General features: G+C 38.5%; 1 protein-coding gene across 1 annotated transcript in view; it reads right to left on the bottom strand.

Moving 5' to 3' along the window:
• Positions 1-15,186, bottom strand: part of GARS1 (glycyl-tRNA synthetase 1) — a 44,880-nt gene that overhangs the window by 19,585 nt on the left and 10,109 nt on the right. The window contains exons 2-8 of the mRNA XM_043589191.1: positions 12,710-12,811; positions 11,865-11,967; positions 10,684-10,825; positions 9,680-9,768; positions 8,702-8,778; positions 5,244-5,389; positions 2,739-2,888 (exon numbers count right to left, since the gene is read on the bottom strand). Of these exons, the coding sequence (XP_043445126.1) occupies positions 2,739-2,888; positions 5,244-5,389; positions 8,702-8,778; positions 9,680-9,768; positions 10,684-10,825; positions 11,865-11,967; positions 12,710-12,811 (809 nt within the window). The remainder of the gene's footprint in view (positions 1-2,738; positions 2,889-5,243; positions 5,390-8,701; positions 8,779-9,679; positions 9,769-10,683; positions 10,826-11,864; positions 11,968-12,709; positions 12,812-15,186) is intronic.

Raw genomic sequence — 15,186 nt, 5'->3', positions numbered from 1 at the left:
GAGCTGGGCTGTTAGGAACAGAACATCTAAAATGCAGGGCATATCAAAATAAGGGCCCGGCCCAGAATCCCAAAATAATCTGCTGCCAAAGCCTTTCCATCTGTCAGCTCACAGACAGGAGGTGGAAATCAAAACTAAACACGGATTTTACCAGCAGTCTCCTGTCTTTGAGTTCAGAGACTGTACCTGGAACTGCGGAGAACAAAAACACATACAGGTCTAGAAGACAGAACCAGCCAATCAAAGTAAAAAAAAATTTTTAGGGGCTCCTGGGTGGCTCAGTTGGTTAAGCGTCTTCTGACTCTTGATTTCGGCTCAGGTCATGATCTCACAGTTCCGAGCTGTCAGCGTGGAGCTTGCTTGGGATTCTCTGTCTCCCTCTCTCTCTCCCCTCTCTCACCCATGCTCGCTCTTGCTCTCTCTCTCTCAAAATAAATAAATAAACTTAAAAAAAAAAAATCCAACTCAATTTCAGCTCAGGTCATGATCCCAGGGTGGTGGGACTGAGCCCCACATCAGGCTCGGCACAGAGCGTGGAACCTGCTTGGGATTCCCTCTCCCTTTCTCTCTTTCAAAAATAAATAAATAAATATAAATTAATAATTAATTAATTTTAAAAATTTCATATGAACACTCCAATACTCCCAACCTAAAGAAATCACAGCCAGGCAAAGACCTAATAACTCTATGTCATCAAGAGGAAATCATAACACTAAACAAATCCTAGCCCTACCCAACCCATGTAACAAAAAACATGGGGTTACTGGCTCATGGAAAAATGAACAGCCTTCTAAGCCAGGATCTTACAGGGGCATATTCCAAAAACCAGCCAGAATCCAGACAGGATGCTTTAAAGTGAAAACGACCGGGGTGCCTCAGTGGCTCAGTCAGTTAAGCTCCGACCTCGGCTCAGGTCATGAGTTCATGGTTTGAGCCCCACATCAGGTTCTGTGCTGACAGCTCAGAGCCTGGAGCCTGCTTTGGATTCTGGGTCTCCCTTTCTCTCTGCCCCTCCCTTGCTCGTGCTCTCTCTCTCAAAAATAAACATTGAAAAAAATTTTAAAAATAATAATAAAGTGAAAATGACCAAGGAATAAAATGTCATGAAGTCCCACAGCCTTTCACCAGTTAACTCCTAGAATCACTCCTCAGTTCTGAGTTGGTTTTCCGATTTACCACTTTTTATTCCAAAGGCCTTACTTTGTGTCCTTTATAACTTCCAAGAGCTACTCTACATGATGTAAACCCTCTCTAAAACACCGGCTTTAGACAAAGTTAGTCTTACCCAGCTTCCTCGGTATTTTGAAAGCATGCCTGCAGACACTACTGGAGCAGACAGAAAGCCAAAAAACAAAAGGAAAAAAAAAAAAAGAGAGAAAAAAACAGAAAAACAAAAGACTCAAACCTGACAAGTTTTGCACTGTTATCAGAGCTGGCTAAAGTTTCTGACCACCTCTTTTTTTCTGCGCCTCTTTTTTCTCCCACCTGTTTTTCTAAGTCTTGAAGCCCTTCCTCTGTGCAGTCTCCCCTTTCTAGACCAGAAGACTGAAGGAATCATAGACCTGAAGATACAGTTTGGTCAATCACAGGAGTGTTTCCTCAGTGGGGGTCATGGACTAATAAGATTAGGCAGGTGGTTTGGGTGCTTTGATGTAGAGTCAGTGGCTGGGACATGCTATTACTAAAGTCTGTAATTACAGTGAGTAAGGAGAGAGGAGAAGGATGGGGTGGTGGGGCTTTGGAAAATCATTTGGAGTCTAAGATAGTTAGGTTTACCTACATCTTATTTTTATATGGACTTTACTACCCCAAGAGATGATATTAGTAAGAAAAATGTATAGAAACCACAAAAAGCTTAAGTCACAAACAGCTAAGTCACAGTATGTTTCTAAAGAAAAATGTTAACTAAGTGCTAATATGCCACCCTACATATTCCTGGATACATCTGGCAAAGGGAGGTTATTAGAACAGAAGCGAGTGAGTAGGCTAGATAAAAATAAGCCTGTTAGGGGTGCCTGGGTGGCGCAGTCGGTTAAGCGTCCGACTTCAGCCAGGTCACGATCTCGCGGTCCGTGAGTTCGAGCCCCACGTCAGGCTCTGGGCTGATGGCTCAGAGCCTGAAGCCTGTTTCCGATTCTGTGTCTCCCTCTCTCTCTGCCCCTCCCCGTTCATGCTCTGTTTCTCTCTGTCCCAAAAATAAATAAACGTTGAAAAAAAAAATTAAAAAAAAAAAAAATAAGCCTGTTAGCTGGCCTTTCTGTCATATAGACGCCTCAAGTATCTGGAAGAATGTCAACTGGTTATGGAAGCACTCTCAGCCCAAGTCCAGCACTGTTGTTTGCCCTGGACACTGAGGACTCCCTCTCATAAGCATCACCTCATCCTCACCTCACCCTATACTTACATATATCACCACTGCCAGAAAATGCCCTTGTTTAGACAGTCAAGATCTTGCCATTCTCTAAACATATGATGAACAAGGGGGAAAGATTATTTTGGAGGTGAGAAATGTGACCTATCCTTCACCTCCCTTCCTTTCCCTTCAGTTCACATTAGTCACTCAAAACTACCTGATGTCCCAGAGATTACAAATGTAAAACATAATCTTTTGGGGGACAAAAATAAATTCTGACCCACATAAAAATGAAGCAGAATTGTTTCAACATAGCAAGATTTCCTTTCCCATTCAATGCCAAGGTCATTCACGATTTTTACCAGCAGAATAATATGGGCAGTACCTGACTCTGATAAGTCCAGATCGAGGGGAGATCTCATTTCTAAAAGAATTTCCAATCTGGGCAGCAGCAAAAGGCAACTTTCCTTGGTTGAATTCCAAAAGTCTCTTAAAATTCAGGAAAATCCCCTGTGCAGTTTCTGGTCTCAGGTACCTAGAGTTTAAATAAATCAGTTGGTTAGAAGGAAAGAAACTGTTTTCCAAAAATCTGAAACTCTAGATACAAATCCTCGAAGTCCTAAATACTATACTATTTTTGCACAAAACTGTACATACACGCCCTAAAGTTTTAGGAATACACATTTTTCTTGGTGGCAAGCATTCTCAAGCACGTGTTAGAGAATGTATCAAGCAGTTGGTACGGTAATACTACTACTAGAAATGTGATTTTATTTTATCTCTCTAGTGAGTCAAATAGCACCTCTCAATGTCCCTAAAACCTGGTTAATCATTTACACGGAGGCAGACAACAGTTTTGGATCCTTCCGAAAATAAGACCCTGCCTAAGTGTACCTCTACGAACCCACCCAGGAGAGTGCTGCTGATGGCTCAAAAGAATCCATTATGGGCTAACACTTGACATTAGAGCTCACTCATCACAATCATTACAACAAGCCAGGCAATTTTCCAGATCCTCCCTGTCATTTTCTTTTCTGTGGTGTTCTACATTTCCAGCCAGAGGCTTCTTCTCTTTTCCTCCATGTTTTAAAGATACAGCCAAGCAACTACTCCAAGATATCCACTGTCCTCTATTTTATACAAAGTATTCTGTGCAAAAGCATCAACTAAGAAAGCTTTCCCAACAGCCTGCTTCAAAATAAATATTTTGTGAAAAGAACTTTAAAACAAAAAAAGGGGGCACCTGAGTGGCTCAGTAGGTAAGCATCCAACTTCGGCTCAGGTCATGATCTCATAGTTCATGGGATCAAGCCCCGCATCGGGCTCTCCAATATCAGTACAGAGCCTGTTCCAGACCCTCTGTCTCCCTCTCTCTCTGCCCCTCCTGGCACTCACCCTCTCTCTCTCAAAAATAAACAAACTTGAAAACAAAACAACAAAGAAAAATTAAATTATAATTTCACCCTCCTCTCACTCTAACACACCAACTCCTCATCTTGGTGGTGCTTTCCAGTTTTGATACACATAGAAGCAGAACTACAGTTTATATGCATTTTTTTTAAAGCTGTAAGTTTGTTTGCTTATTTATTTTTAGGTAAGCTCCACACCCAACAGGGGCTCAAACTCACAACCCCGAGATCAAGAGTCACATTCTCTATTAACTGAGCCAGCCAGACACCCCTATATGCATTATTTGTAAGTAGAGTGTGTAAAATGATGTATTCGTTATTTTTCCATTTTCTGAATAATCATAAAAATATAACATATTTAGCAGTTGCAGAGTATTTTACTAAAATGAACTACTTTACTATAATTTACTTAACCATCTCAAATTATTAAATAGATTATTTCTACTTTTAATTTATGTACTCTTGATAAATATAGCTCCCTTTCCTTTTGACTTATTTCCTCAGATAAATTCCCAGGAGTGGGACGATAGGTCAGAGAGTTTGGCCCATTTAATGACTCTCTGTATGTACTGTCAAAATGAAAGGCTTGCCTTTGGCCTCTCTCCATAAAATATCCCAAATCAACACAGTGTGTGACTCAAACAATTCCAGTAATACATTCTGTCACAATTACTTTTCATTGTTCTTTAGTTTCTACTCCAGGAAACATGATCTGTCTAGCTTCAGCCAATGCCTACACTCCATTATTCTACAATGAGACCGTGAGAAAAATATCTGAAGCTATGAAGTGTAATACTTTGGCTAAGTGTGTTAACATGGAGAAGAAATGTGTAAATACAGATTCTAGCTCTGGATCATATTGTAAGCTGCTCAGCTTTCCTTACTGTGAAAACCACATCTTGTAAAATAACAAGCTAAACCTATGTTATTCAGTATGGTAGGCCACTAGTCGAATGCCTATTTGAATTAATTAAAATTAAATATATTTTAAAATTCAGTTCCTCTCAGAAGCACTAATGCCATTTCAAGTGCTCAAAAGCCACATGGGGCTGATGCCCACCATACTGGACAGCACAGATTATAGAACATTTCCAACACTGCAGAAAGTTCTATTGCAAAGTGCTGATCTAGACAAAATTCTTCCCTAAGTGTCCTTCAGCAATAAATTCAATGACTTCCAAAATCATTCTTCAACTACCTCTTTTGCCCTATACAGCTATAATTAGAAGACATGATGATCACAGACTTTTATTTTGTGACAAAAAAAAAAAATTATCACATACACTAAAAAAATTACATTCGGAAAGACTTAGAAGGAATATACTTAATAATATGTCTGTCATTATTTCTCCTTAATATATTTATCTGCACTTTCTACATATCACTTATCAAAAGTTTTCCTTCATGGATGATAATGATGTTTACTTTTTATTGTGAGAAATTTTAATACCTTCATTACATAAAGAATAAGTGATACATACCCAGGCATGTTTCCTCCAGGCCCAATGAAGGTCTTGAACATTAAGTTAAAAGATACTGGAGGGGACAGATCATTTCCAGTAATGGGGGATTTTACATTATAGTTCACAAAAAGATCCCCAAGTTCTTGCTGTCCATAGTTATCAAGCTAAAGGATAGGTCAAGAAAATAATTAATGTAAAAGACTGAGGAAAAAAACAGGGCATAAGATAAGAGTATTATATATAAAACCCAGCCATCATTAAAAGTCACCCAAAACAAGAACATCAGAATTAACCTAACCCCCAAGATATCCAAATTAAAACCATAACCAGTTTATCAATTTATCAATTTACCATTTACCATTCTAGAAAAATGGAGTATCTTTCTGGGACTGACCTAAAACTCACACATTCACCATCTCACAATGAAAGATAAAGCAAAAGTATCTCTGGTTCAGTTATAATAGTTACTGACTGGCAAGCATGTGAAATCATGTAAGTAAGTGTTCCAAGTTGAATTTTACCACTCTGTGCATATTTCAGTCAGGTTCACTTCCCTGTCTATTCATTAAATGTGCATATACCTTTTCTCTCCCACTAGATATTAAGATCTTGAAGGGAGAAGCTGTTTCTTATTCATGTCTGCTTGTTCCAATTTATTGCACATTTTATACATCGATAATCAATGCCAAACTCTAAAATAATGTATGACCCTCCAATTCAAAAATTTCAAATGACTATAACAAACCATCTAATACTGAAGAATATTCAAAACTTAAAAAAAAAAAAATCTCCCAAGAGAAACAAAATAATTAGATAAATCAACTCATGGCTATAAGAACTGAGGCTCTGGAGTCAGAAAACGCTAGATAAACTGCCCAACTCTACCACTAATGGGTTGTGTGACTTAAAATAAGTTCTTACCTAACCTCTCAGAGCCTCATTTTGCTTCTCTGTGAAATGGGAAAACAGAACCTACTTCACTATGAAGGGCTACTATGAATATTAACTACATAGGGGCACCTGGGTGGCTCAGTCAGTTAAGTGTCTAACTCTTGATTTCGGCTCAGGTCATGATCTTGCGGTTCGTGAGTTCGAGCCCCATTGTCAGACTCTGTGCTGACAGTGTGGAGCCTGCTTGGGATTCCCTCTCTCTCCCTCTCTCTCCTTCTCTGCCCCTCCCCTCCTTGTGCTCTCTCTCTCTCTCTCTCTCAAAATAAATAAACTTAAAAAAAAAAAAAGATTATGTAAAGTACTTAGCACAGGGCTTGGCACATAGCATACATTATACTACTTACTAAGTGTCTTGACAAAGATATCTGATCGGGCCTCTAGATCTGACTACCAAATTACAAGAAATATAGAAATGGAGGAACATGTAAAATATCACTAAAATGATACAGTCAGCCAAATCCAGATAGTAGGAAACACTAAGGAACAAATGATTCAACTTTAAAAAATAATTTTTTAGGGGCACCTGGGTGGCTCAGTCGGTTGAGCATCAGACTTCCGCTCAGATAATGATCTCGCAGTTTGAGTCTGAGCCCCGCATCAGGCTCTCTACTGTCATTGTGGAGCCCGCTTTGGATCCTCTGTCCCCCCCTCTCTCTGCACATCTCCCGCTCATGCTCGCTCTCTCTCAAAAATAAATATACATTTAAAAATATATTACCAATTTTTTAAATGAAAGTTAAAAAATGACTTTAAAAACTGGTACATTCAGAAATAGGTCAGCAAAAATGGATACAGAAGAAAAACAATTAATTCTGAGCTACTGGATCCACATAACAGGAATAAAGCTCATCCTAACTCAGAGGGTGAATCAGTGCTTTTAAAGAAGCTATCATGCTTCATACAGCTGAAAAGGAATCAAAGGCACTAACAGGTGGAGAAAATATTATTACTCACTCAAGTAAACAGATGGGCCTTTGGCTGTGAATCCACCAGGGCCATTTCTGAGTACTAGACCACAGTCCCCAACTTTTCACTGAACATTACATTGACAGCTTGTATGTGTATCTGATATGGCAAATCAAAAAACAGACTGCTCTCCTAAGACCATGCATATGAGATGAAACACAGTCAGATTTCAAACTATAAATTATGACTTAACAAATCAGCTAATTACTTCCTGGTCTGACACTTGACTCGGAAATGAATGAAAACTGCTAAGATCAAAGATACATACTCACAGAAACTTAGTGGGTCTAACATACTAAATGGGAAACAGTAATTTAGGGGTAATTAGAAGTGCTTTTCATTTCTTCTTTCTATTAAAGGTCATGCCTTTGGAAAAGGAAATGAGAAATGAATGTGTAACTACAACTGTCAAAACTCAAGAACTGATTTACTAAACTATGAACAACAATACTAAAGTAATGAGCTTTAAGCAAAGGATAAAATATACCTCACAAGGACTAAAATCAGTTGGCAGATTAGTCAACAGCCAAATTGAGATTTTCTTTCAATTTAAACGAGGAAGGAAAAAATTTCTCTACCGTTAGAAAGCTAGATATCACAGGGAAAAATCAGCATATTTGTAGAAAATAAGACAACAGTGGAAAAGTATCTAATAAATTCTCATGAGTAAAAAGCAAAGAGGTAGGGATTCCTACATTCAGCCTCACGTATATATATACCAATATAAAGAAAAGATGTATAAATATAGCAGTGGTGTGTGTGTGTGTGTGTGTGTGTGTGTGTATTTTTACCCAAGGAAGTACATAAAATTTAAGAGGTAAGCTTTGATGGACCTCATGATCAAACATGGTGTTGGAGAAATGTACTTTGCTTAAATGAATACACGACATGAGAAATCAGCAACATATGTACATGGGCATGTGCATATTCCTGGGGCAAAGAGGTGCAGTTTTCATAATATTCTTAAAGTGATCTGTGACCCAAAAGGAGGATAAGAACTATTTCTGATATAGAAGGTATTCCTGCACTTGGTAAAAGAATCGATTATCTCTATGGTCTCTTTTGTCTTCCCTAAACTTTGCCAACTTAAACAGAAATTATAAAACTTTTAGTCTATAGGGAAAGCAGGGGCCTGCTCATTGGGTTTTAACAATGACAGCATGGAGTCAGGGACGGTGCAACCACAAGTAGATCAAGTGGCTGATGAGACAGTGCTCATGAAGGTATCTTCCCCAAAATCTCTACAGCAAGACTGAACAACATTCATCTTCAGCCATTCGTCTGGTTTTTGCTATTGAATCCAGAAAACTGGTTTCGAAGGAGATAGAACAAATTTCATGCCTATTTACACTGAATTGCTAGTTTGGGCTAACATAAAGTATTAGCCACAAAAGGCAGCGAAAGAAGAAAATAAAAATGCAAAGAGAGACAGAAGGTAAACTCTACTTCTTTACAATTGTGGCCAGGGTCAGCACAATGTGAAATTCAACAGTCACCAAACACTGAAAGAAAGACAGCACCTTCCTGAGTTACTGTGATAACATCTCTAAAGTACTCACCTGAGCCAAGACACTTTCCATCTCTGATTTCTTCTCAGCAGAGCACTTCTTATCAGACATCAATTTCTGTAAATGAGCTACAAGAACAGTGTTGGTACATGTCAATTTCAATCAATGGGAAAAAGGAAAATGCACTTTGAGATTCAGTGCTGAAGTGGTAAGAAAATGAATCCAAGGATAGTGTTCTTACTTTATATAAACTCCATGGTTGATTTTACAGGGAGAACCATAACACTGTCTTGATTCTTTTGTAGGACTTAGAGTTTCTACTTATCATGTATAAAAACTTCTTGTTAAATAAGGGACTTGATCCATACAGGCATACCTAAGATATATTGTGGGTTCGGTTCCAAACCACAATACAACAAATATTGCAATAAAGCAAGTCAAATGAATGTTTTGGTTTCCCAGTACATATAAAAGTTATGTCTGCATCATACTGTACTCTGTTAAATATGCAACAGCATTATATCTAAAAAAGTACATACCTTATTTAAAAATATTTTATTGCTAAAATGCTATCATTTGAGCTCTCAGGAAGTCCTAATCACTGATCACCATAACAAATACAATAATTATGAAAAAGTTTAAAATATTGCAAGAATTACCAAAATGTGACAGAGACAAAGTGAGCAAAAGCAGTTGGAAAAACAGTGCTGATAGACTTGCCTGATACAGGGTTGCCACAAACCTTCCATTTGTAAAAAAATGCAGTATCTGCCAAGCACAATAAGGTGGAATGCAATAAAGTGAGGTATGCCTGCATATGGAAGATCTGCGCACTTTAATCTTTGTATGTTATGCCCCCCAATTTTTTTTATTTCAAATTTTTATTCAAACTGTAGTTAACATATATGGTAAAATTGGTTTCGGGTGCGCCAAAAAATTTTTAAGAGAAAAAATATGAGAAAAGTTTAATCTAAACCCTTTGTTTTGATGAATTCAACCCGGAAGAGTATCTGAGATGAAAAACCATACCTTTTAACAGATGGTCAGCGCGAAAACACTCTCCATTTTTTACATCTTTCACCATGAAGTCAGCAAATTTATCTACGTGGCCAGAGGTCCTAAGTTAACAAATGCCAAGCCAAACTGTCACTTTCATACAAATTAAAACATAGACTTTACCTTATAAGACAATCTTCCTGCTCTATGGAGTATATTAAGCTTATATCTATGCATCTGAGAGGTGGAAGCTCCCGTATGTATATAATGATGTATCCATGGTAGATAATAATGTATGCCGAGAACATTCTTCTTCAAATATATCCTCACCCTTTCCCTAAATTCTTTCTTCCCATAGGGAAAAGACATCAACTAGATTATACTTTTCCACAAGTTGCCATAAAGCATGTGCTACTTTGCAGAATCAATTAATCCATGCCTATCCCATTATTAACGATCTAAGCAAAGGCCGAAACCATAGGGAATGTAACTAGGCAAGAATTCATGATACTCAGTATGGATCCTGAATCTTAAAACTTCAACACAAATAGCAGTATTCAATTCTAAATGCATACACATCTTTGCCAAGAACTTCTAAAAACTCAAAGGAAATAATCATATATATTTGCAAAAATCCATCTATCAGATGTTCAGCAGACTCAAAAATGAGGAACGATTTAAATGCCTACAATATGGCACTAACTAAATAAATTATGGCACATCCACAAGAGAATACTATGCTGTCATTAAAAACGCTTTAGAAGAACATTTAGCGATGTAAGTAAATGTTCACCTACATTACATGAAAAAAGCAGTGTGCTGCTAATGTTGATGTATATACAGGGACTTCCAGAGAAAGAACACAGTAAGAATAAATACAGTAATTTTAACATGGCTGTCTATGGACATTAGGTATGTATTTTGTTTGTCTTTATTTTCCAGATTTTTATAGTGAATATGGGTAGTTTTTGTAATCAGGAGAAGTTACTTAAATATGCATTACTAAAGAATTTCAGCCCCCAAAGTAGAGATCTTACTTTAAAACTGGTTCAGGAGTAAGCATAGTACAATCAATCTCTAGGATCTGCTCCTCTTGGATAAAGTGCTGCCTCCAGGTCTGAATAATATTGTTCTTCAAAGCACATCCAACTGGCCCAAAATCATACAGACCACTAACGCCTATAAAATATGAATGAGTAAAACGTGGACTTTAACTTGTCACTCTAAGCAAATGAAAGCAAAAAGACACAAGAAACTGTAAGACTTCACATACTCCCTAAAAAGGTATTAAAGTCGGCAATTCGAATCCCTCAATACTGAAGAGTCTTACTTCCAGCTAGCTAACAGATGTAACATTTAAAAGCTCATACTCCATTTATTGTATTTACACATTAAGAATTCCAAGTAGGTTTAGAAAAAAACTAAAAGCAAATGATGTTCCTCCATATGTGAGAAACAGAATGAAAAAGCAGATTACAGTTTTGTGCCATAGACATAACTTGTTGCGGCAGCTGGTAACAATGACCTAATATTTTAGCACCCAATTCTCTAAATTATTCTTGGGTATATGAGCCACTATACTTAATCTTGGGTATATGAGCCACTATATTTAAACCTTAAGAAGTTAAACATTTAGAGATCTGCTTAGCCAAACCTGAATCAAGTTTCAGTGGCAAAGTACTAAAAGTCTAATACTACTGCAATGATCTCCACTAACTAAAAAACACCACTACACATTTAATCAGTAATTATATTTGCCTACAGATAGGCAGATAGGCAAATAAAATTATAGAGATTTATCTACATACCTGTGAAGAACGTTTTCTCTTGGCAGTTGCCATAAAGAATAATCTGGGGGACCCTGGCTTATCACTGCCCTTGTGTGGAGGTGCACAGTACAGCCGGCCAATGTTACAATGGCCCTCGAGTGCTCCAAAGAAGAGTCTATCTGATAGGTACATGGACATATTAAGTGCTTAATACCTGGGCCCCTACCAATTCCCTACATCCTAATGGAAAAATGCAGTCTTTAAGAATAAGTAGGGTGGAAAGACATAAACAGATTTTACACCAAATGGCCAACTTTAAAGGAACAAAAGCAAAATATCCTGTTTTACGTGACCTGATACAATTAGGTATCAATTGAAAAGCCATGTTTTTGATTTAAACACATATTAAAGCCACCAACAACATAACTGCTCTATCATTAATCCCCTACCTCCATAAATAGCAAAAGCTTGATCGTAGAAAAATCTCCTCTTCAGGGTATCTTCCATTTTTGCTCTGTCTACAATGTCATCTTTGGGCTGTAATGCTAGCTCCTGTAAGGGATTTTTAAATAGAAAACATGTGACTGGAGGGGTGAGTGGAAATATGAATTTATATATGTGAATTCAGTTTATTCCTCAACAAAATTCAATATAAAATTTATCAGACAAGATTTTGATACCTTAAAAAAATAGAAACCTTAGGGTTTTTTCCCCCTTTGAGTTACAGAAAAGGTACCTTTACTTAATTATTTAGCAAAGTATATGATCATTTCCAAGATTACAAGACTAAGCTTACTTAGATGCAGATACTGATAAGCAATGTCTGAATTTTTAGTGGATTACAGTAGGAAGATCATGAATTAGAATTCCACACGATTTCAATTTGGTGATGGGAGATTTATTGTTTGAAAGATTTGGGAGCAAGTATTAGATGGATATACCTTTTCCTTAAAAGAAAAAATTTAACACAAAACCACTATTTACAGGCATGGAAGAATTCATAAAGAAGAGTGAGCACAATGCCTTCCAGGGAAATTCACGGAGCATACTGAGTCTAGCATTTGGGGGAGGGGGAGGTCAGAAGTCAGGGAGGCTTCGTAGAAAAGGTGACATGTTGAGATGCAATTTGAAAGGATGAGAAGTCTGCTGGGTAGCGGGGGAGGAGAAGGCATTCTGGATAAATAGAGATAAAGCAAATGATACTTGTTCAGACACTCTTCTAGGTCTTTCCCACCCTGACAGATTAACAATCCTAGACCAATTTACGTTCCTATTTTAGGATCCCAAGACTCACCTTTGCTTCCAGGACCCTCTTCCGTGCTTTGAGCTCTGCTACGGCTTTGTCTACATCTACTTGGGGTGCTTTATCTTCTTTCAGTTTTCGTACAAGATCTCCCTGACCAACAAAGAGAATGTATAGTCAGGACTGGTTTCAGAAGTCAAGAAAAGTTTTGAATGTGTTTTTAAGCATGCCTTTTAAAAAGCATCTGTGTAAGAATAAGGCAATTCAAATGTTTATTACGTGAGAGGTCATAAATAACTGAAGGCCTGTGCCCTCAGCAAAACACACAAACCCAGATTACTATACAAGTAACTATGTTCTAAGGGGATAAGTACTAGTGTGCTTTCTTTTTCCTTTTGGGAGAGGGGACAAATGGAAAAGGAGGAGAGAAAAGCATTGATAAAAAGTATGAAAGAACAGGTTAGTACTGAGAACACGAAGAGCCAGTAAATCAACCACCCTCCCCTTGAATCTCTCCCCTATTTACAAAAAAACAGACTATATTGCTTTCCCACCTACTTCTCTGGCCATTTCTTTTTTTTTTTAAGTTTATTTATTTTATTTTTGAGACAGAAAGAAAGAGCGTGAGTTGGGGAGGGGCAGAGAGAGAGGGAAAGAGAGAGAATCCCAAGCAGGCTCCACATCGTCAGCACAGAGCCAGACACAGGGCTGAAACCCAAGAACCGTAAGATCATGACCTTAGCCAAAGTCAGAAGCCTAACTGACTGAGCCACCCAGACACCCCATTTCTTCTGGGTCACTACTGACTCATATTCGTCTGCCCTTTTCTATTTTTTTTTAACTTTTTTGTTGTTTTTTTTTTTATTTTTTTTTAACGTTTTATTATTTATTTTGGGACAGAGAGAGACAGAGCATGAACGGGGGAGGGGCAGAGAGAGAGGGAGACACAGAATCGGAAACAGGCTCCAGGCTCCGAGCCATCAGCCCAGAGCCTGACGCGGGGCTCGAACTCACGGACCGTGAGATCGTGACCTGGCTGAAGTCGGACGCTTAACCGACTGCGCCACCCAGGCGCCCCTGTTTTTTTAATTATTGAGAGAGAGAGAGAGAGGGAGAGACAGAGCATGAATGGGGGAGGGGCAGAGAGAGAGGGAGACACAAAATTCAAAGCAGGTTCCAGGCTCTGAGCTGTCAGCACAGAGCCGGATGTGGGGCTCAAACTCAAACTGCAAGATCGTGACCAGAGCCGAAGTCGGACGTTTAACCGACTGAGCCACCCAGGCATCCCCCACCTCTGCCCTTTTCTTGTTAGAATTTTTCCTCACTGATTTCTCTGGAATATCTTGTTCACTTCCAACAACCTACCACCTGTACACTGATCCCAACACTGAGGGTAATGTGGTGGAGTAAGTAATCTGAGAAAGCAAACAAACATTACTTACACGGTCTGGGAAACTTCAAGCTGAGAAATTAAAGTGGTCAACTTGATAGAGCCTTTGGGTTTCCAGCAGAAGTAACTGCTGTCTAGACCTTCCACATAGGCTTTTTAGGATTTTCACAGATCAAGGTCACCAAAATAATAAGCACTCAACTCAAAATTTAAAAACACATGAGGAAACAAGCCACCATAGATGAGACTCAGCAGAAATGACAACAGAATTAGAGCCTCCAAAGTATTAGAATGATCAAATACACTTTGTAAACGCTTAAGACGGTTTTAAAAAAATAATGAAAGGAGTCAAAAACATGAGCAATAAATCAGAGACTATCAAACACCATCAGGAAACCTGAAAAAGAACCACACAGGTTCAGGTCCCATGAGATGACAGGGGGAGAGGGTGAGGACTGGGGAAAATGAGTGAAGAGGAGTGGGAGACACAGGCTTCTAGTTATGGAATGAATAAGTCATGAGGATAAAAGGTACAGCACAGAGAATATAGTCAATGATACCGTAATAGTGTTGTATGGTGACAGGTGGTAGTTATTCTTGTGGTGAGCACAGCATAATGTATAAACCTGTCAAATCACTATGTTGTACACCTATGTTAACACTGTGTGTCAGATATACTTCAATATAAACAATAAAAAAAGGGGAAAAAAGAACATCGATCATCTAGAAATGAATCACAGAAATTAACTCGCTGGACACGTTAAATAGCAGATCAAAGTAGAAGAGAGAATTAGTGATTTAAGAGTATAGACCTAGGGGCGCCTGGGTGGCGCAGTCGGTTAAGCGTCCGACTTCAGCCAGGTCACGATCTCGCGGTCCGGGAGTTCGAGCCCCGCGTCAGGCTCTGGGCTGATGGCTCAGAGCCTGGAGCCTGTTTCCGATTCTGTGTCTCCCTCTCTCTCTGCCCCTCCCCCGTTCATGCTCTGTCTCTCTCTGTCCCAAAAATAAATAAACGTTGAAAAAAAAAATTAAAAAAAAAAAAAAGAGTATAGACCTAAATAAATTAGCCATGGGTAATCCATGGAATGGAGCAGCGAGACAAAGAGTTAAAAATATAAACAGGGTAATGAGACACAGA

Source organism: Prionailurus bengalensis, chromosome A2 (genome assembly GCF_016509475.1).
Source record: "Prionailurus bengalensis isolate Pbe53 chromosome A2, Fcat_Pben_1.1_paternal_pri, whole genome shotgun sequence".
In the NCBI taxonomy this organism is placed as follows: Eukaryota; Metazoa; Chordata; class Mammalia; order Carnivora; family Felidae; genus Prionailurus; species Prionailurus bengalensis.
This window is presented reverse-complemented; position numbering and strand designations above follow the sequence as displayed.